Here is a 21,127-nt window from a genome sequence, read left to right on the forward strand (position 1 = left end):
CAGGTGGTAGAGAGCCAGCCAATGAGTGAATGTGGCAGATTCCAAGTTTGAGTTCCAGTTTTGGACCAAAAAAAAAAGTAGAAATTGTTCCTACATTTTTCACATGTGGAAACATGTGTAGTAGGAAGAGGCTTTGTCCTGCCATGGCCAGCCTACAGATAGCCCCAAGCAGCAGAAAACACAGATGCATGGTGTTTATTTGGTACCTGTGAGCCAGGTAGATTGTAAAAGACCCCAGAACATTTGTATAATTAGAATACCAGATGTGGCCGGGAGTTTGGCCTAGTGGTAGAGTGCTTGCCTAGCATGAGCCCAGGTTCAATTTCTCGGTATCACATAAATAGAAAAAAGCCAGAAGTAGTGCCAAGGCTCAAGTGGTAGAGTTCTAGCCTTGAGAAAACCCAAGGACAGTGCTCAGGCCTTGAGCCCAAGCCCCGGACTGGCAAAAAAAAAAAAAAAAATACCTGGCAAGATGGGTTTTTCCAAGAATGGTTCCTATTTTTAAAAAGAGGACTAATAAAGCAATAATGTTCTAGACACCTATCTAAGTAATCAGACTCAAAATCTACACACAAGCAACTCATGGGGCCTCTTTTCTATTTTGCTGTGCTCCTCGAAAACTCTTGGATGTAAAATACTAATTTGTTAATGAATTCTGTGAATTCTGTGAACAGTAGTGTGATTGAAAATAAGTCCAAACAGCTGAAAACGATGTGAAATAAATTGAATAAGTCTGTACATGCAACATGCAGGTGGTTTCTCCTTCTGAGCTCCTAAGTGCAAGGCTGGTAACTTTGAAGCACTTGCACTTATTTGCTTGCTTGTTTGTTTGTTTGTTTCTATGCTAGGGATTAAACCTAGACTAGTGCAAATGCCAGGTGGGTGTTCTACAACTGAGCTATGTCCCCAGCTCTTGATTGTCTTGAGTCAGGGTCTCGTTATGTAGCTCAAGGTAGCCTCATTCTCTAAGTAGGCAAGAGTGGCCTCCAACTCTTGATCTTCCTGCCTCTGACTCTGAGTGCTGGGGTAAGAGATATGTACCACTTGGTCTGACTAAAGGGTATGTGTGGTGTTTAATTAAGTAGACTTGGAAAGTCTTTGGATGTTTGATTAGTTTCATTTCATGAACCTGCAGTATTTAGCCAACTGAAATTATATATCCAAAGCAGAAACCATCTGTCCTTTTGACTGTCTTCTATTGCATTTGGTTGTCCCCTAAACAACCTAAGAGCTTTATTTTTTCAAATCTTGATATAGAATCCCGCAGCTAAGTAGCTATGGAAATAAGGTAAGAAGAGCCTTGTGGCTTCAATGGGAACTCAATACATTGGGGTTCCCCCCCTCTCTTTTTCTCTCTATTGTTTTCACTATTTCTCTGTTTTCTCTCTCTATTGTTTTCTCTCTCTATTGTTTCACTAGTTACTGGGGTTTGAACTGAGGGTCTTGCACTTGCTAGACACATGCTCCATTGTTGAGTCTTGTTTCAGCACTGGTCATTTTTGTCTGTGTGTACGTGCTTGTCTAGAACTTGAACTCAGAACCTAAACATTGTTCATTAGCTTTTTCAGTCAACTGCTCTACCATTTGAACCACAGCTCTACTTCCAGCTTTATGCTGATGAATTGGGGGTAAGAGTCTCACAAATTTTCTTGCTCATGCTAACTTTAAACTACAATCCTCAGATCTCAGAATAATGAGTAGCTAGGATTGCAGGTATTAGCACTGATTATTGTTTTTTTTTAATTTTTAAATTATCTTTACTTATTTTTTGCTAGTCCTGGAGCTTGAACTCAGAGTCTGAGTACTGTCCTTGGACTTTCTCAAGGCTGGAGCTCTACCACTTAAGCCACAGCACCACTTCTTGCTTTTTTCCCCTATGTATGTGATACCAAAGAATCAAACCCCAGTCTCTGTGTGATCTAGGCAAGCACTCTTCCACTAGGCCAAACTCCCAGCCCCTATCTTTATTTTTTTTATTGTCATTATAAAGGTAATGTACAGAGACATTATAGTTACATAAGTTAGATAATGAGTACATGTCTTTTTGGACAATGTTACCCTTTCCTGCTTCAGTGCATGCTTGGACTACAATCTTTCAATTTATAATTCTGACAAAGATAGGATAACAGAGATGTGCCACTATATCCAGCTTTGGCCAAAAAAGTGTTTGTTTGTTTATTTATTTATTTATTTATTTATTGCCCAGGATGGTCTTAAACCTAGTTTTCCCAATCTCAGCCTCTAAGCAGATAGCATTACAGGCATAGTCCACCAGTGCCTTGCTAAGTGATTAATGCCATCTGTGGCTTGGCTGTTATTTCACAATGGCAGTGTCTTGCCTTTGGCTTCTGGAGGCACCTTCCCATCCTGGGTGTCTGAATTTTTGGTCTCTAAACCCTCAAGGCAATGTACACAACCTTAGGCCATGTTTAAGAGAGAGAGAGAGAGAGAGAGAGAGAGAGAGAGATCCAGCAAGGGATAGGAGAAAGGATTCTAACAGATTCTGATAATGTCAGTGACCCAAGGTCAAAGCTGGCAGGGAGGCAGAGGACTGCTGGGAAAGGAGCCTATGTCCACAATCAGAGCTCTCAGAGCGAGGTGTGGTTTGAATTCGGAAATATTCCTATCGTAAGGACATTGTGCTATGCACCCCATATATCATGTAACTCCCCTAGATGTATGAATAATTAAGTGCATTTGATTATCTTCTCTACAATATATACATAGCCACAGAAAATGGGACAAGAGCCCTAGCAAGCTTCTCCTGAGTTAAGATCGTGTTGATTATAAGCTATAGTTTCCAAATTTTTTTCCAGGTTTCAGATAATGATCAAGAGCCTGCATTCCAGTCTTGACCTTCCTCCACAGGGCAGAAAGGCACCCTGAACCTGTCCCTAGGCTGCAGAGGGTACACTCCACCCTTCCCTCTTGCATCTGACTATCAGCAGGCAGATAGTCTACTTTGTAACCATGAGTGTTACAAAAGTGATGCTTTGCACTTTAAATAGAAACAGATGCTAAAAGAAGGAAGTCTCCTACATCCTCTGGATATCCCACCCTTCCTGCACTGGCCTACTGGGATGCCTGTGTGACACTGGAGCTCTGGGCCATAGGCCCAGCTCCAGGGATTACAAGTACCAGGTCTGGTCAGATTTAGTACGTGGGACAGGCATACTATGGGAAGTGGTAAAAAGCATTTCAACCCATCTCTGGGGTGGTGTGTGGACGTGTGCATGTGCATGCATGCACTCACACCAATACTGGGGCTTGAACACAGGACCTGGGCACTATCCCTTAGCTTTTTCACTCAGTGCTGGTGTGTTGCTTCACTTCTAGCCATTTTGTTGGTTAATTGATAAGAGTCTCAGGAACATTGTTGTCCTGGCTGGCTTTGCACCCCGGTTCTCAGATTAGCTGAAGTTTAGGCTTAAATAGAAGAATTGTGCCTGGAGGAGAAAGGTGATTCATAAGTAAGCAATCCCCAGCCAAATGTGTGCCATTTGGTCAGCAATTTAGTTCTGGTTGTGCAGGGGATTCTGGAGAAACTGTTACCACTGTCATGACTGGAGGAGAGAAATCTGGTTCCCGTGAGATGATTCCTGCTGCTCCAGGATGCAGCTTCATTACGGTGCCTAACAGTCCTCACTTGGTGGTGGTGCAAAGACTCTGCTGAGCCTTTCCTTGAGGGTCATTTATTTCCTTGTCTTAAAGGTGGTATCCATCAGTCCTCTGCTTCCTGGATTCCAAGGTGACAGCAAGGTGACCGCAGGGAGAATGGCTCCGAGAAGAGGCGGATTCAAAATGGAAGCGGAGAGCTCAAGTTGTTCCCCTGTTTTTAATGAGTTCACATAGCCACATAAGGAGCCCATGACTTTCCAGGAAAAGTCGTTTATAACTATGTGTTACACATGTACTTACATATACAGACGTGTAAGCAGATCATTGCAGGTGCTTGTGTGCTTTACATCACTTTGCCCAGCCCCCACCCTCACCTTCTAGATTCAACCCATACATCTCAAGGTTCCTTGTAACGGACATGAGAGTCTTCCAGATAAAGTGTAGGAACCCCTCTGAGTCCCTGAATTTTAAGAACGGATCTTAGGCCTCTCCTGAAATCATCTTGGTTGCAAGCTAGTTATCTCCCCCCAACTCCCCAGTCTTTGGGGTCCTGGAGTTTTTCTTTTAGTTTTTCTAAGCTGCTTCTAAAGAAAGTGTCCTACATTATTGAAATGAATTTCAGATTTTCTGGATGATACACAGTTACAGTGGCTGATTCCAGTGCCAGTCTGTCCACACACAGAAGGGGACTTGTGGCTTTAAGGAAGAGAAGACTGCAAGGACATTATCAGATGGCAGGGACCCAAGTGGAACGCACTGGGGCAATGGCCAAGCTGTCTTGCTGCTGCCCCCATTGCCAGGCGATGGGGATGGTTTGGGCCTGACAATCCAGGTCTGTTTTTCTATTGTCTGGTGGGCCACCCCACAGCCTGGCCTGCAGGGGGTACTGCTCAAGTCTTTCTCGCTCCTCTTTACTGCTGTGTGTTGGCTGGACCGTTCTCAATTAACTGGACTAGAGAGACTGCCCTTCTCACCTCCTGAGGGTGCCAGATAAAAAAATAGGATATAAACAATATATCAGATAACCAGATGAAATACTGTAACAATATGAGATAACAGCAAAAGAGATGAGAGATAACATAGTACATTAAGAACAACAATCACTCATTATATGGCTTTTGTTTCTATATCCTGGAGGTCCTTTCATTTAGCTTCATTCTATATTTGAGGTCAGATAGGGAAGGGAGGAAAACAAGATGAGGGGCTGGGGTTGGGGGAGGGAAATGAGGACCAAGACATGAGAAAGGGTATCAATGTTTGTGAAGTAATGCACCGTCTATCTGGCGAATATAATGTAACCCTCCTATTAATTACAATAAAAATATATGAAAAAATAGGACACCCCATAAAACTTTTATTGCTGATGAACAATGAGACAATTTAGTACAAGCATGTCCTACTGTTTCTTTTTTTTTTAACTTTTTTATTTTTATTATGTATTTTATTTATTTAGCCAGTTCTGGGGTTTGAACTCAGGATCGTGCTCTGAGCTTTTGTTGCTTAAAGCCACCACTCTACCACTTGAGCCACAGCAGCTCCACTTCCGGCATTTTGCTAGTTAGAGATAAGAGCCTTGTGGTTTAGCTTCCTCATCTGCCCAGTCTGTGTTGTTTCCCTAAATCACAGTTGAGCACTTTCCAGTGATTCTTGTTTGGAGTGGATGCTCCAAACAAAAAGCAGCCTTGGAGGAGCAGATCACAGCCTTAATTGCCCACAAGGGAGGGATAGGGTACAGCTGCTAAGGCAGCAGGACCTCTTACCATGTTCAACAAATGACTTTGCGCCTTACGCTTCATTTTCTCCATCTGTGCAAGGTGTTAATAACATTGCACAGTGCGTGGACAGGGTCACATGCTCAAGCTATCTGGCATCTGGCGGGCTTCCTAATGGAAACCATGGCTGCACTTGTGTAGCTTTTAGCTTATGCTTATTTTCATTATCTTCTCTTTACAGAATCTGCTGACATTGACACGAATCCCACTGGGGGAATGGATGATTGTGGGACTAGAATTCTTAGATCCTTCTCATGCATTTTCTTTCCCAAGTTAAGAAAGCACCTCACTTTATGAAATCCTTTGGTACTGTAGCAGGAGGGGAGGCACTCCCAGCCCCCAGGCAACTGACTCCACCCAATGCAATTTAAGGCCAGGAGAGCTGATACCCTGTCTTCAAATAAGCAAAATAGGAAGGATGGAGGGAAGGAAGAAAGGGAGAGAGGGAGAGAGGGAGGGGTGAAGGGGGAGGAAGGAAGGAAGACAATGGTTACTTCTGGAGAAGGGTAAGAGGAAAGCTTTATGTTGTTTATCCTTCAATATCAGTTGAAATAATAAACCATATTGTTACAGTATTTCACCTTGTTATCTGATATATTTTATATATGCTTAATTGGTTATTTGAAATTGGATAGGGAAGGGGGGAAATCAAGATGGGGGGGAGAGAGAGGGAGGGAAATGGGGACCATGACATGAGAAAGGGTATCAATGTTTATGAAGTAATGCACCTTCTATCTGGTGAATATAATGTAACCCTTCTATTAATTACAATAAAAATATATGGAAAAAATAATAAACCATAGATTTGCAGTGCCCATTAAGATAACAGAATTTAGTTGAAAAACAAAATCTGAAGGCCAATTTTATTTGCTTTTTTTTTTATCATTCCTTTATTCTCAACTTTGCCCAAAGAAGACAGAGATGGGACATCAGGAAAGGCACTTCATTCTTGGAATTTGAGTACAGAAGCAGTGAAAATTAGTCAGACATGGTGGCTCACGCCTGTAATCCTAACTACTAAGGAGGTTGAGATATGAGGATAGAAGTTCAAAGCCAGCCCAGACACAAAAGGACCTGAGATTCTTATCTCCAATTAATCTCTAGAAAAACAGGAAGTAGGGCTTGGCTCAAGGGTAGGGTGGTAGCCTTGAGCTGAAGAGCTCAAGGACAGCCCAGGCAGAGTTCAAGCCCCAAGGAGTGAAAATTCATCAAGGTTCTTTGAAGCCCCAAATGTAGCAGCTGCTCTCTGACTTTCTGAGTGGCAGCCTGGCAGGATAAGTTTGCCAGGTGGCTGGCTTTGGGATAGTCTTGGCCATTAGTGTTTCTTGGGTGCCAGACACTATACTATCAACTATTTTTTTTTCACAGCTCTGTGAGGAAAATGTTAATTATTCCTCCATGTAAGAAATGAAGAAGCTGGATAAGTGCCCCCCCTCCACAAATCCAGATTCAAAATGAGTTCTGGAAACTTCTGAAATCCATTTATCTATCTGTCTATCTATCTATCCATCCATCCATCCATCCATCCATTTAATTTTTCCAGTCCTGGACCTTGAACTCAGAGCTTGAACCCTGATCCTGAGTTTTTGTGCTCAAGGCTAGCACTGTAACACAAGAGCCACAACGGCACTTCCAGCTTTTGAATGGTTAATTGGTGATAAGAGCCTTGTGGACTTATCTGCCTCAAATAGCTTTGAATTGGATGCTTAGATCTGTCTCCTCCTGAGTATCTAGCACTACAAGTATGAGCCACTGGCACACAGCCAATCTTTTTTCTTTTTTCTTTTTTTTTTTTTTTTTTTTGCTAGTCCTGCGCTTGAGCTCAGGGCCTGAGCACTGTCCTTGGACTTTCTCAAGGCTAGAGCTCTACTACTTGAGCCTCAGCACTACTTCTGGCTTTTTTGTATGTATGTGGTACCAAGGAATTGAACCCTGGCCTTTGTGCATGCTAGGAAAGCACTCCACCACTAGGCCAAACTCCCGGCCCCCCAATCCATTTTTTAAATATTTTTTCCTCCCTCCCTTCTTTCCTTCCTTTTTTTTTTTTTTTGAGAAATAAAATGCCACTGTCTGGTGTTAGTGTTGATTTCTCTTCCACCCATTCCCCATCTACAACCAGTTCTGTCTTTGACAGGGAAAAAAAGGGAAGCAGAAGTCACAGGACCAAAGAGTGTGGCCAAGGAAGGACTATGAAGCTTCCACAGATTTGAGGGAGCAGGGAGCATGTGCATGTGCCCACGATAGTGCTGGGGGTTAAACTCAGGGCCTGGGCACTATGCCTGAGCTTTCTTACATAAGGCTGGTACTGTACCGCTCAAGTCACATCTCCTCTGCTGGCATTTGCTGGTTAACTGGAGATAAGTATTTCAAGGACTTTGTTGCCCAAACCTTAATCCTGAGTAGCTAGGATTATAGATGTGAGCTACTGGTGCCCAGCTATGGTGTTTTTTTTTTTTTCTTTTTAGAAAATTTAAGGGAACTGACCCCTTTGACTCAGGTACAGGCCTGGCTGTGCAAGGCATAGTTTATTCCCAGCCAAGGCTGAATTTATGAATGAACAATTCAGTAAACATATGTGGAGTGTCCCCTGGGTACCAGGGCCTGGAATGTAGTGAGGAGACACCACAGGCAAGGTCTCACCCTCATGCAGCTATGCTCAAAGTCTTTCTCAAGCCCCTCAATTGGTGTAAAATGTTGCAGTGTGAAACTGGATAAATCAGTTTGTCTCCCCACTTATAAACGTGTGACTTTGGGTAAACAACTTAGTCAGTTTCCATATTCAGTTCCACATCTGTAAAATGGGGATGGTTATGATAATTGCTACCTCAGGACTCAGGATTCCACAAGGTAGCATATGTGATAGGTACGGATAGCGAGGCAGGGGAAACCAGAGTAAGAATGCAGGGGTAAACATTGTATTAATGAGTGGCTTGATTACAAGGCACTGCCTCATTAAACTGCAAAATATACTTAAAAATATATCTCAGTTCTCATCCTTTGACCTCGTGTACTTGCTCAAATGATTACTACACTCTGGGAACTGAGCAAGAATATTTTAAAGACACTTATCCGTGGTTAAATGAGTCTGTTGATCACATAACTGTTTGCAAGGAGGGAAAAGTTATTAAAGCTCTCTGGCTTATAAGCAGCATCTAATGAAATCTGACCTTTATTTAAAAGGGAACTCAAGGAAAACATCTATGTCACAGTGACCTCAATTTGGTAAGCTGGCCAAAATAATGTCAGAACAGTGTAACACCAAGAATGACTGCTTGTAGGTGTCCAGAACCAAGGGGAATGCTCAAGATATATTCAAGCCAAATCCCCCAAAGATGTTTCTTTCCACCGGAACTATACCTGGCACCTGTTATTAGATATACCTATTCCCATATCTGGATGTGTACTTTCGTTTACTTTCCTAATAAGCTTTCTTGGTATCTACTTCATGTTTTTTTTGTTTTTGTTTTTTGTTTTTCTACTAAAAATTATTCTCTGTTGTTTTCAGAACTGGGGTTTGAACTCAAGGTCTTGTGCTTGCTAGGTAGGTGCTTAAGACATACCTTCATCCCTTTCCACTTTGGTTATATTTTGAGTGGAATCCTGTCTTTTTGCTCCAACTTGTCTAGAGCACAGTCATCCTATTACTAGCTTGCCCAGCTTATGGGTTACAATGGAGTCTTGTTATCTTTCTTGACCAGACTGGCAAAACAGAGATTCTCTTGATCTTTACCTCCTGAGAAACTGGGATTATAGGCATCGCCACCAAGCCTAGCCTTAAAATTATTTTTTGTGATATCATGAGCTTTGGATTCAAAGACTAGAGGCACAAAGTAATGATGAAGACGAAGACGATGATGATATACAGGACATGTTCCAGGAGTACAGGTGCTGTTATTTTTATTTCCCTGAAGTTTCCAGAACCTAGAATAGTACTTAAGAAGTTCTTGGTGAAACAATGAATAGGTGAACTAGGTTTGCATTTGGAAATACAACCAATTGGTTGTTCCTGTGTCAACTAGGATAAAACACAAGGAGCCATAAGGGACACAGAATGGGTCCTGTCCTTCGGGAGTGCTTAACACAAGGAGAAGTTTTCAATAGCAGATGGTAGGGCTGGGCATATATCTTGATGGCACAATGCTTGCCTGCCATGTACCAAACCTGGGAACATGCTTACCCATGGAGGGAGGAAAAAAAGATCCCCAAATGGAAGAGAAGATGCTAGATGTGAATCTGATGAAGAATGAATACGTAAGAAAATAAATGACTATGAAAGGCCCATCTCCCAGGGCCAAGATCCCACATCCTATGTTGATAATTCACGCAATCTCCAGAGTGGGCACTAGAGGGCGCAGCGCACGGCTGACTTCCCGACCAGCTCAGGCGTCACGACGCCGAGGTCCGGGAGGGGAGGGGAGAGGAGGCGGGAGAAGCTGCGTGTTGACGTCATATCCGCCTGCCTGCCGTGCGGAGTCGGTGGGGGGCGGGGGTATCTAGACGTAACCAAAGGTAAACACGCCGGGGCCCTCTGGTGGCTGCTCGGTGGCGTCAGACGTTGGGGGAATTTCAACTGAGGACACAAGTCCAAGCAGGCGACAGGTGAGTGGACCGAGAGCGGAGTCACGGTGGGCCGGAGAAGAGCGGCGGGCTGAGACGCCCGCGCGTGCGCGCCACCTTCGCACATGCGCCGTGGAGGGCGCCCTGAGGCGCTGGGGGCCGGAGGGCCGGGGGTCGGGGGCAGGGGCCGCGGGCAGGGGCCGCGGGGGGCGCCCGGACTCCCCCTCGGGACTCCTCGACGCGGCGGCCACGAGGTTCCGAGCAGCCCGGTGCAGGGCCGGGCGCACGCCTGCACCAGGTGGGCGCCGAATCCACCGCGGGTGTTAATCGAGTTTAAATTGCACACACGGCCTCAAGTGCTCGACGGTGGATACCGAGCTTAAAAAATAAAAAAGGAAGAAAAATGCAATTGGTTCAGTCCAGAAGTGAAGAGCACTTCCCGCGGTGCAGCGCCGAACCACCGTGAGCTCGGCCGACCCCGGCCTCTCCGGGCCTGCGCAGCTCACGCCCTGCAGTCCTGGCTAGACCGCGAGGCTGAGACCTGGGGTTCACGGTTCAAAGCCAGCCCGGGCAGGACAGTCCATCAGACTCTTCAGTTAACCACTAAAAAGTCAAGAGGTGGAGCCGTGGCTCCGGTGGTAGAGAGTTAACCTTCAGGGACAAAGCAAAAGGAAGCCAGGCGCCAGTGGCTCACGCCTGTGAGTCCTAGCTACTCAGGAGGCAGAGGTCTGAGGATCACGGTCGGAAGCCAGCCTGGGCAGGAAAGGCCGTGGGAGGCTTGGCTTCAGTAAACTACTCAGAAAGAGCTGGCTCAAGTGGTAGAACACTAGCTTTGAGCCACAAAGAGACACAGGGACAGGGCCCACGCCCTGTGTTCAAGCCTCAACACCACAGATATGTAAAGATTAAAAAAAAATTGTATAATTACGTCGGGAGGTGGCTGATGATGGTATGAGGGACAGGGACAGTATGGTTCAGTGGTAGATAGGGTCACTGGATACAAGTGACGGTTTGTGAAGTTTCCCTTTAAAAGTAGGGACGCTTTCACTTAAGGTCCTTGACTTCATTGGCAGAGTAAGAATTTTTGAACAAGTCATAATGGTCAAAAACAAAACTGGATGTAGCTTTATTGAATAAGTAGGCATCAGACAAAACTGGAGGCATACTAATTTTCTGGCTCTTGTTTACCATTCTGGTTGTTTTGGGGGAGCATTTCTCTCAGGGAGTGATACATCCTGCCAAACAAATATCAACTCTTGGGATGAGAAGAACATCTCTAAGGAAGGACTGGGGCCTGTTGCTTTTCTTGGGGGCACATACAGTGCTCCAGTTTTTAACTACCTAGTTTCTGACATGCCTTCACCAGGCCTCATTTTCCCTAATTTATCCTGCCTCATTTTCCCTTGGAGGGATTAAACCCATCATCCTTAGATGTGGTAGGGTTCCAAGGAGGCACAAGGACATCACCAGGCAAGGGAGAGGAAGCATGTGGGTGCCCCTATGCTCTCCCCCTCTTTCATGCCACAAAGTTTTAATTTTGGGAGCCCTTTCCCCATTACCTTATTCTACCCATCTTCCAAAAGCCCCACCTCTGAACGAGTGGTTTGTACCCCAATACCTCACTTGGGCATTAGATTCCAGCATGAGTTTCAGAGGGGACATGACTATTCCAGTGATCACAGTTTCTAGTTCCAAGGATTCCTTTGCTCTTCTAAGGTCAGATTTTCCCAGGCTGACTGATATCTGGCCCAGAGCCACAGACCTAGGTGGAAGGGCAGCAGAATTACCACTCCTCATTATCCTGTTGTACTTACTTATTTATTTTTTTTTGTCATGGGGCTTGAACTCTGCGCTTGGGCACTGTCTCTTGAGCTCTTCAGCCCAAGGCTCTACCACTTGAGCCACAGCACCACTTCTGGTTTTCTGATGGTTATTTGGAGATAAGAGTCTCAGGGACTTTCATGCCTGGGCTGGTTCTGAACCGTGATCCTCAGATCTCAGCCTCCTGAGTAGCTAGGATTACAGACATGAGCTTCTGGTGCCCGACTTGCCCTGTTATGTTTTAAATTGACTGAGTAAACAAGAAGAGGGGCAAAATGGCCTCCCCCCCCTCAGTACTGGGACTTGAACTTGGAGCCTGGGCACTGCCCCTGAACTTCTTTTGGTCAAGGCTAACACTCTACCACTTAAGCCACAAAGGGGGGCCAGGAGCATAGCCTAGTAGTGGAGTGCTTGTCTAGCATACATGAAGCCCTGGGTTCGGTTCCTCGGTATCACATATACAGAAAAAGCTGAAGTGGTGCTGTGGTTCAAGTGGCAAGAGTGCTAGCCTTGAGCAAAAAGTAGCCAAAGACTGGCGCAAAAAAAAAAAAAAAAAGTCACAATGTCACTGCTGGCTAAGCTATATTCCCTACCCTCAGAGTGGTCATGTTTTAAAAATGATTGGATTCTATCAGTTCTGTGGTAGAGTGGTCTTGAGGAAGCAGGGTGCTTGGGCTCTCTGGGTGTCTTAGGCTGGTGTTACCCATCTTTATTGAGTCTCAGTGTCTTCTCAAAGCTCAAGCCTGTGATCCTAGCTACATGGAGACAGAGATGGGGGATTGCAGTTCAGGGCCAGCCAGGGCATCACAAAGTTTGTAAGTGTTCATCTCAGTGAGTGGCTGGACATGGTGGTGTGTGGGGAAGTACTAGTAGGAGGAGCTAAACCTGGCCTGAACACAAAGTGAGACTACTAACACAAATAGGGTCTGCAGCCAGGTACGGGTGGCTGATGCCACCTAATCCTAAGTACTCGGGAGGCTGAGATCTGAGGATCATGGTTCAAAGCCTCCTGGGCAGAGAAGTCTCCATGAGACTCTTACCTCCAATTAACCGGAAGTAGTGCTATAGCTCAAACGGTAGAGCTTGAGCACAAATTGGCTCACAGACAGCTCCAGCCCCAAGTTCAAGCCCCATAACCAACAAATAAAACAAAGATAGGGGATGGAAACATTGGATATAGTGGCTTCCTAATACATAGAACACCTTGAGTTCAGTCCTGACGACTGCAAAAAAAAAGAATCACATTGAAGAAATAGATACTAATACATGTGAAGCACTTAATACAGAGCTAGATGCTCAGTAAAGAAAAATGTTAGCAAGAGTTTCATTACTAAGATATAAGTAAGATAATATTATTCACTGATCTAGGATGTTAAAAATGTAGAAACTTCCTTATGTATGAGTAATCTTAGTCTGACCAGAATTAGATGTTAACCTATAGGTGGTCTTTTTTTTTTTTGCTAGTCCTGGGCTTGAGCTCAGGGCCTGAGCACTATCCTTGGACTTTCTCAAGGCTAGAGCTCTACCGCTTGAGCCTCCACTTCCAGCTTTTTTCTATGTGTGTGGTACTGAGTAATCAAACCTGGGTCTTCGTGCATGTAGGCAAGCACTCTACCACTAGGCCAAACTCCCAGCCCCTTTATAGGCGATCTTTTAAAAGTCAGGTAGGCTGCCTAGGTGCCAGTGGCTATGTGTGTAATCACAGCTACTCAGGGGGTTGAGTGAGATTCAGGGGATTGAAGTTTAAAGCCTGTCTGGGCAGAAGAGGAGAGACTTCATCCCAAAAGCCAGACTGGAAGTACTAGAGGTATGGCTCAAATAATAAAACCCCAGCTGAGCAAGCAAGCTGAGCAGTTGTAAGGCTCTGAGTTCAAGACCCTGCTACTGGCAACAACAACCCCCAAATCAAATAGATCAAGTTGTTATTACAAATGTGGAAGATAGCTTGTAGTGGTAATTATTAGTCCTTTTGTTGCAGGTGTGATCAGCGTTGGAAAAGATGCCAGCACCAGCTACCACGTATGAAAGAATAGTTTATAAAAACCCCTCTGAGCACCACTACATGAAAGTCTGCCTGTAAGTTCAGTTTCCTAAATTCTGTTTGACATTATTTATATAAATCTGAAAAGCATGAACTGTAGTATGATGCTTTTTTTTAATGTTTTTTTTACAGAGACTTTCAAGATCGTGGTGGTATTGAAGTGAATGTTGCCCAGTTCAAACAGCTGCTTGTGTCTTCCCTGAAGGATCTGTTTGGGGAGGTATAGAATCATTTAGGTTAATATTGCCATGATAATTGTAAGAAATACAGAGAAGCTGCTTGGCTCATGCCTGTAAGCTTAGCTACTCTGAAGGAGACATGAGGATTGTGGTTGGAAGTCAGCCTGAGCAGCTAGAAAATGAGCAATATCTGAAGAAGATGTATATTTATCAAAGAAGCACATGAGAAGATGTTGACAATATTAACTATTAAGAAAATGTACATTAACAATACAATGAAATTTGGCTTTGCAGATGACGAATTTAAAAAATGATAACATTAAATGCTGGCAGGGATGTGGAAAAATTGAGTCACTTCTACATTGTTGGTGAGAATGTGAAATAACAAGGCCAGCTGCTACATAAACTAGAATGTACCTGTCATACAACATAGCAGTAACCCTCCTGGGCATTATCCCAGAGAAGAGAAAAACGGTCTGCTCACAAACATCATTGTGTTTTTGTTTGTTTGTTGTTTGTCTGCAACTGGTACTTGAACTCTGTCTCTGATGCTTTTGCTCATTGGTTGGCACTCTCCCACCAGAGTCATGCCTCTAACCCTGTGTTTTCATTTTAATAACCCCAAACTGGAAACATCCTAGTTGGCCTTCAGTGAGTGAACTGTTAAAATAATAGTGTATTTATACCATGGAATTCATTCCTTAGTTAACAAGACAGTGGCTCCACGAATCCAGACACTTAAACACTGAGAAAAAAAAAAAAACTTCTCCCAAAAGATTATCTCCTTGATGATTTTATGCATATAAAATGCTCTTGATATAAAAAATTATATAAGCTGGAGAAAACTTAGTGGTTGCCCGAAGCTGGAGATGGGGAAGAGAAGGTGTGCTTGTTGAAAGGACAATGTGAGGAAGACTGGATAGTGGCGTTCTACCACTTTAAGTTCTTTATCTTGCCACTTTGCAAGTTTTTTTGTTTTTTTTTTTCCCCACATCCCTCGGACTTGAACTCTGGGTCTAGTTGCTATCCCTGGGCTCTTTTTGCTCAAGGCTAGTGCTCTACCACTTGAGCTACAGTACCACTTCTGGCTTTTTCTGTGATAAATTGAAGTCTCACACAGACATTCCTGCTCAGTCTAGCTTTGAACCAGGATTCACAGACCTTAGCCTCCTGAATAGTTAGGATTACAGGTGTGAAATACCAGTGTTATTAAATAGATCAGTGAACTTTGTATTTGTCAAAGATCAGATTTGGCTTCAGGAGATATAGCTGAAAAGAAAAGACATGAAATCTACCTAATAGCCTAACATTCTTTATTCAGGCCAAAGGAAAAAATGTTAAATAATCACTGAGAAGAAGAGAATTGTGAGAGAGGGAGTATAGCATCCACTATATAAGCATAACAAACAGATCGAAACTAATCATGAGGATCAGGAAGGGAACTCTTCATTCTACCCATACCTATCTTTTTTTTTTTTTTTTTTTTTTGCCAGTTCCGGGGGCTTGAACTCAGGGCCTGAGCACTGTCTTGGGATTTCTCAAGGCTAGAGCTCTACCACTTGAGCCAAAGCACCATTTTTCATCTTTTTCTACGTATGTGGTACCAAGGAATCAAATTTGAATCTTCGTGAATGCTAGGCAAGCACTCTTACCACTAGGCCAGACTCCTAGCCTTGTCAGTTTTTTATATTTATCAATTCTTTATTAGTGTGCATTAGTTGTACAGGGGTTTTCATTGTGACATTTCCATATATGTATACAATGTGTCCCAGTGAACTTCACCCCAATCCTCATTCTCCCTGGTGAAACAGTTTCAGCAGCTTTCATTGTCCTGTTTTCATATATGCACTTCTTCAACTGTATTGATCCCCATTCTCCCTCCATTAGCCTTTCCCGTTACTGTTCATACACCACATACAGAGCCTGTTTCCAACATCCCCTGCATCCTGAGGCTTGAACTCAAGGCCTGGGCTTTGTCTCTGAGCTTCTATGTGCTCAAGGCTAGCTCTCTACCACTTAGGCTACAGTGCCATTTCCAGCTTTTTCTGAGTATGTGGTACTGAGGAATTGAACCTAGGGCTTCATGCATGCTAGGCAAGCACTCTACCACTAAGCCACATTCCCATCCTCAGAGCCTGTTTTACTTAGAGCAGGAACAATTCAAAGATTTCAGGGTGAGAAGGTATCTGCTATATAGAGGAAGCTTCTAGGCAGAGGGAGCTATAAGTAAGACTAGTGAATGAAATGCTATTTTTCACGGAGGAGAAGCCCCTCAGAGTCGACAGGGGTTTTTGGTGGTAGTCTGCTCACAGCATTACTCTGTACCTAGGTAGGGGCTGCGTTACCTGTGGATGTCCTAACCTTTGAAGAGAAGACCTTGTCAGCCATCTTGAGAGTACCTAGCAGGTATGACACACAGTACAACATTTCTGTTTAATAGCCAGTGAACAAACAGCAATTCCAAATGAGTATTGTCTGATCGTGAAATCTGAGCAACTTAGGGGAGTTTAAACTGGGGAGCATATGAACATTTATCCACTGGGGGCTAATACTCTATAGAGAGTAAACCTTGTGATTCTGTTACAACTACTTTCCAACTGATAGGAGTGGTTGCAGAGTCAGAATATGTTTACAAACATTCTTTTTGTTTTTTGTTTTTTTTTGCCAGTCCTGGGCTTGAGCTCAGGGTCTGAGCACTGTCCTTGGGCTTTCTCAAGGCTAGACCTCTACCACTTGAACATTAGCACCACTTTTAGCTTTTTTCTATGTATGTGGTACCAAGGAATGGAACCCAGGTCTTCATGCATGTAGGCAAGCACTCTACCACTAGGCCAAACTCACGGCCCAAACATTCTTAACCGTAGCAGAAATGGTATAAACGGTAGCAGTGCTACAGTTTGAACTTGGGATCTCACTCTTGCTCTTACCACTTGAGCTATGCCCCTAACCCTTTTTTGCTTTGGTTATTTTTCAGTTATAGTTTTACATTTTTTGCTCAGGGCCCACCTCAGACTGATCCTCCTACCTATGCTTTCCTGGATAGGTGGGGTGACAGGTGCATACCATACCACTGTGCCCAACTTACTGAGATGAGGGTCTCCACCTCCTAAGTGGGCCACTGCACTGCTATGGGCCTAGTAATGCCATGTCTTAACTTTGAGCTATATCATCGGTAATTACTTTCTGCTGAATGGCAATGCAATATGCAAATGTTATTGCTTTGAGGCAAGGGGCAATAAGGCAAGGTGCAAGAGGCAAGGCGCTTGAGGTGAGGCGAGGCAAAAGAAACATGTGGACCTCCCTGTCCTGCCCACCTTTGTGCTATATTAGCTGGAGGAACTTCCTCAAGAGGGGTGGGGGTTAGAGATTCCTGCCTTGATGAAGCAGCCTGACGCCTCTGTTGGTCCTCCAGGGAAGGAGGGCTGAGTGCTGGTGGTCAGTGGGCCCTCTCCTTCCTCTGCTCGTTCTAGTTGGGGTTTGTTCTCCCTATCCCTCCTGCTGATCGAGAGGGACGGGATGAAAGACCCCGACACTGCACTGTTTTTTTGTTGTTGTTGTTTAATTTTCTGATAAAGACCAACCTCTTTCTGCACTATCACAAACAAAATTACTAGGGAAATGTTTCAGGGACAAGTGCTTGTTTACTAACGTTCCCTTGATCTTTTTGCAGTGGTCTGGCCAAATTGTGGAGCTCTCTGACCCTGTTAGGATCCTATAAAGGCAAGAAATGTGCTCTTAGAGTGATTCAGGTAAGGGGGACTCTTTTATTTTTCAAATGAAACTAAATAGTAGAACAACTACTTTTTAGTGTATGTGCCTCAATCCTGTGTTTAAAAAAAAGCTATAGTGTAGTATAGTTAAGTCATCTAACAGAGGAGGAAAAGAACTCTTCAAACCCAGAGCTTCATTACTTCTGAAAATGTGAGACAAAGCACTGCAGATTGCATAGGTGATGTTTGGGAATCTCCCATATACAGAGTTCTCTTGGGATTCACATGATAAATGCTTTAGTATGCTTTTTCTTAAATTATGATAATTGTTTATCCAAGGTTACATCCCAGCATGCTCTTTAAAATGCTACTGCACCTGCTTACTTTGTCTTATAAAGCCAGGCCTAGGCTTGTTTTTACATTTCCCCTTGTTTCACTGCTGTGATATGCTGGTATTGCTTTACCTCCCTCCTTTCCTCTCTCCTTCCCTCCCTCTCTTTCTCCCTTTCTCTCTTCCTCTATCTCTTCTCCATTCTCCCTTCTTTCCTTGTGACATTTCACACATGTGTACAACATATCCAATCACAACCCCTTTCAAGATGCTTTATGTGTATAAACTGATGGACTGAATTTGTATAACAAAAGATAAAATTTAAAAATATATGTATATATCTACCCTTTTATCAGCATTAACCTTTTTTTTTCCTCTTGTAGGTTTCTCCATTTCTCCTTGCCTTATCGGGTAATAGCAGGGAACTACTATTGGATTGAATAGTCTTCAGTTTCTGAAAGCTTTCTCCATTCTCAAAAGTGTTTTTGATCCTTGCATAATTTGAACACAGAAGCAGGCTAAAAACTCCTGCTGGTGGAATTTGAGGATGCTGAAGATGCTCCGGACAATTTCCAACCAGCACCTGTGGTGGTGTAGGCCTGGGCGGAGACTTTGCCCCAGTCTACCAGCGCTGACCCCACGGCTCTTTCAGCATGTGCACCTGCAAGTTGGAGACCGAGCTGAGCTCAGCAGGGCCTTCACACACAGGGATGTGGCTGCCTTCTCACAGTTAACCGGGGATGTCAATCCTTTGCATTTAAATGAAGATTTTGCAAAACACACCAAGTTTGGAAAGCCAATTGTACATGGTGTTCTGATCAACGGACTTATCTCAGCTCTTCTGGGTACTAAAATGCCAGGGCCAGGCTGTGTATTCCTTTCTCAGGAAATTAACTTTCCAGCCCCGTTATATATTGGAGAAGTTGTTTTAGCTTCTGCAGAAGTGAAAAAGCTGAAGCGGTTTCTTGCTGTTATTGCAGTGAATTGTTCTGTAATAGAAAGCAAAAAAACTGTTATGGAAGGCTGGGTTAAAGTTATGGTCCCAGAAGTTCCCAGATCCTGAAGTGTGTGTTTAGAGCTGCAAGTTCAAATGCTGGTGTTCTTGTTATGAAAGAGCTGCTGAGGAAATGGGCTACTCCCCCTCCAGGAGTGGCTGACGGACTCCCAAGCCCTGTTGGGGAAGAGGAGTAGCCCAGGGATGTCCCACTTTCCAGTTTGACCTTACACTTCATCCACTTGATTGTGTGCAGGGTTTTAGCATCTGTCTAGGTTGTTGAAGAAGAAAAAATAATGAGGTTATTTATCTGAATTTATCTAAAAGTTCTACTTTTAGAACTTCAAACATAGATTTGCATTAGAGAATGCTATCCACATCTGTGTAGAATAACTTTCTCAGAATTTCTTTCAAACATCTAAGAACTGGAGCCGGAGGCTGGTGGCTCATGTTTGCTACTCAGTAACCTGAGATCTGAGGATCCCTGTTTGAAGCCAGCCTAGGCGGGGAAGTCTGAGACTTTTTTCTCATATATACTGCCACAAAATAAAGCTGGAAGTGGAGCTGTGGTTCAGATGGTAGAGCGCTAGACATGAGCAAAAGAAGGTGAAAGAGAATACCCAGTCCCTGAGATCAAGCCTCAGGACCTGAAATAATAACAGAAGCTGGACAATCTTTGAGTGCTTAACCCTATACCTCTTAGTATTCTTAGACCCTTTTCTCAGCCATTTCTAGGTCAGAATTTTTTTTTTCCTGTTGCACAACTATAGTGTATTGTTCAACATTTTATGGGACTTGCGTTTCAACTGTTTTTTCTGTTTCTGGAGAAAAGCTGTGTGCCCACTTGAACTCAGCTGTGTAAAATGTCTCATCTATAGATGATGATAGCAAATTATCAGACCAATTTTTTTTTTTTTTTTTTTTTTTTTTTTGCCAGTCCTGGGCTTGAGCTCAGGGCCTGAGCACTGTCCTTGGACTTTTCTCAAGGCTAGAGCTCTACCACTTGAGCCTCAGCACCACTTCCAGCTTTTTTCTATGTATGTGGTACCAAGGAATCGAACCCGGGTCTTCATGCACGCTAGGTAAGCACTTTAACCACTAGGCCAAACTCCCGGCCCCTATCAGACCAATTCTTTCCAGTCTTTTAAACTTGAAGTTGAATCTTCTAGAAAAGGTTTTTATTGCAAGGATCCAGATTGTTTTCTCCCTCCTTTGAAAATGTGGGTATACCTCACATAATGTAAATGCATAAACATGCTCATTGTAAAAAGATTGCAAGGAATAAAGTATGTGAAGACTGTGCACTTTTTTTTTTTTTTTTTTTTTTTTGCCAGTCCAGGGCTTGAGCTCAGGGCCTGAGCACTGTCCTTGGACTTTCTCAAGGTTAGAGCTCTACCACTTAAGCCTCAGCACCATTTCTGGCTTTTTTTCTATGTATGTGGTACCGAGGAATCGAACCCGGGTATTCATGCATGCTAGGCAAACACTCTACCACTAGGCCAAACTCCCAGCCCACAAAGTTCTTAAGGTCTGGAGGTATTGGCAGGGAAATGTGCCTAACATGTTAAATGTACTGATCATCCCCAACATAAGCCACACTTGTAAGATAATTATCTGTAACATACAGGTGGTCCATGTGTACTGTGTAACTTTAAATGGTGACTGACCACAGCTGGTGAATCAGTTAAGTCAAGATCACCCAAGTTATGTTGGTACACAGCTGTAACCTCAGCATCAGGAGGTTGAGACGGGGGAATCAAGAATCTGAGGTCAGCCTGGGCTACGTAGCAGCACTGTCTCAAAATGACACATAAAGTTGTTACCAGCTGGCTATGCTATGTTGTATAGTAAAAGGTTTATTTCTGCAGAGGGATAAGTAATTTTTTTTTTTTTTTGCAAGAAGAGGAGCAGTTGATTGGATTACTAAGAAGAATTATTCCAGTCACTAGAGGGCAGTGATGTATATACAGTGAGGTTATAAGCCTGGTTTTTTTTTTTGTTTTTTTTTTCTTTTGCCAGTCCTGGGCTTGGGCTCAGGGCCTGAGCCCCGTCCTTGGACTTTCTCAAGGCTAGAGCTCTACCACTTGAGCCTCAGCACCCCTTC

At 43.7% G+C, this 21,127-nt stretch overlaps 2 protein-coding genes across 2 annotated transcripts; both read left to right on the forward strand.

Moving 5' to 3' along the window:
- Nucleotides 1-9,863: 9,863 nt before the first annotated feature.
- Nucleotides 9,864-18,500, forward strand: Rpp14 (ribonuclease P/MRP subunit p14). The gene is made up of 6 exons (XM_090322966.1): nucleotides 9,864-9,989; nucleotides 13,747-13,844; nucleotides 13,942-14,029; nucleotides 16,318-16,394; nucleotides 17,659-17,737; nucleotides 18,413-18,500. Exons 2-6 carry the CDS (start codon nucleotides 13,768-13,770, stop codon nucleotides 18,467-18,469), a joined length of 378 nt encoding a protein of 125 aa, XP_090179092.1. The 5' UTR covers nucleotides 9,864-9,989; nucleotides 13,747-13,767; the 3' UTR covers nucleotides 18,470-18,500.
- Nucleotides 18,501-18,573: 73 nt separating this feature from the next.
- On the forward strand, nucleotides 18,574-20,327 carry Htd2 (hydroxyacyl-thioester dehydratase type 2). Its single transcript, XM_090322954.1, has one exon. It carries the CDS (start codon nucleotides 18,577-18,579, stop codon nucleotides 19,090-19,092), a length of 516 nt encoding a protein of 171 aa, XP_090179080.1. The 5' UTR covers nucleotides 18,574-18,576; the 3' UTR covers nucleotides 19,093-20,327.
- Nucleotides 20,328-21,127: the final 800 nt, after the last annotated feature.

The sequence above is a fragment of the Megascapheus bottae genome, chromosome 2 (genome assembly GCF_031878675.1).
Source record: "Megascapheus bottae isolate mThoBot1 chromosome 2, mThoBot2.hap1, whole genome shotgun sequence".
Classification (NCBI taxonomy): domain Eukaryota; kingdom Metazoa; phylum Chordata; class Mammalia; order Rodentia; family Geomyidae; genus Megascapheus; species Megascapheus bottae.

What these genes read in the sequence shown, in the direction of transcription:
- Rpp14 (XM_090322966.1), top strand. Translation starts at nt 13,768, where the DNA reads ATGCCAGCACCAGCTACCACGTATGAAAGAATAGTTTATAAAAACCCC. An exon ending in CACTACATGAAAGTCTGCCT is followed by an intron (nt 13,845 to 13,941) that starts GTAAGTTCAGTT and finishes TTTTTTTTACAG; the next exon opens with AGACTTTCAAGATCGTGGTG. An exon ending in ATCTTGAGAGTACCTAGCAG is followed by an intron (nt 16,395 to 17,658) that starts GTATGACACACA and finishes ATCTTTTTGCAG; the next exon opens with TGGTCTGGCCAAATTGTGGA.
- Htd2 (XM_090322954.1), top strand. Translation starts at nt 18,577, where the DNA reads ATGCTGAAGATGCTCCGGACAATTTCCAACCAGCACCTGTGGTGGTGT.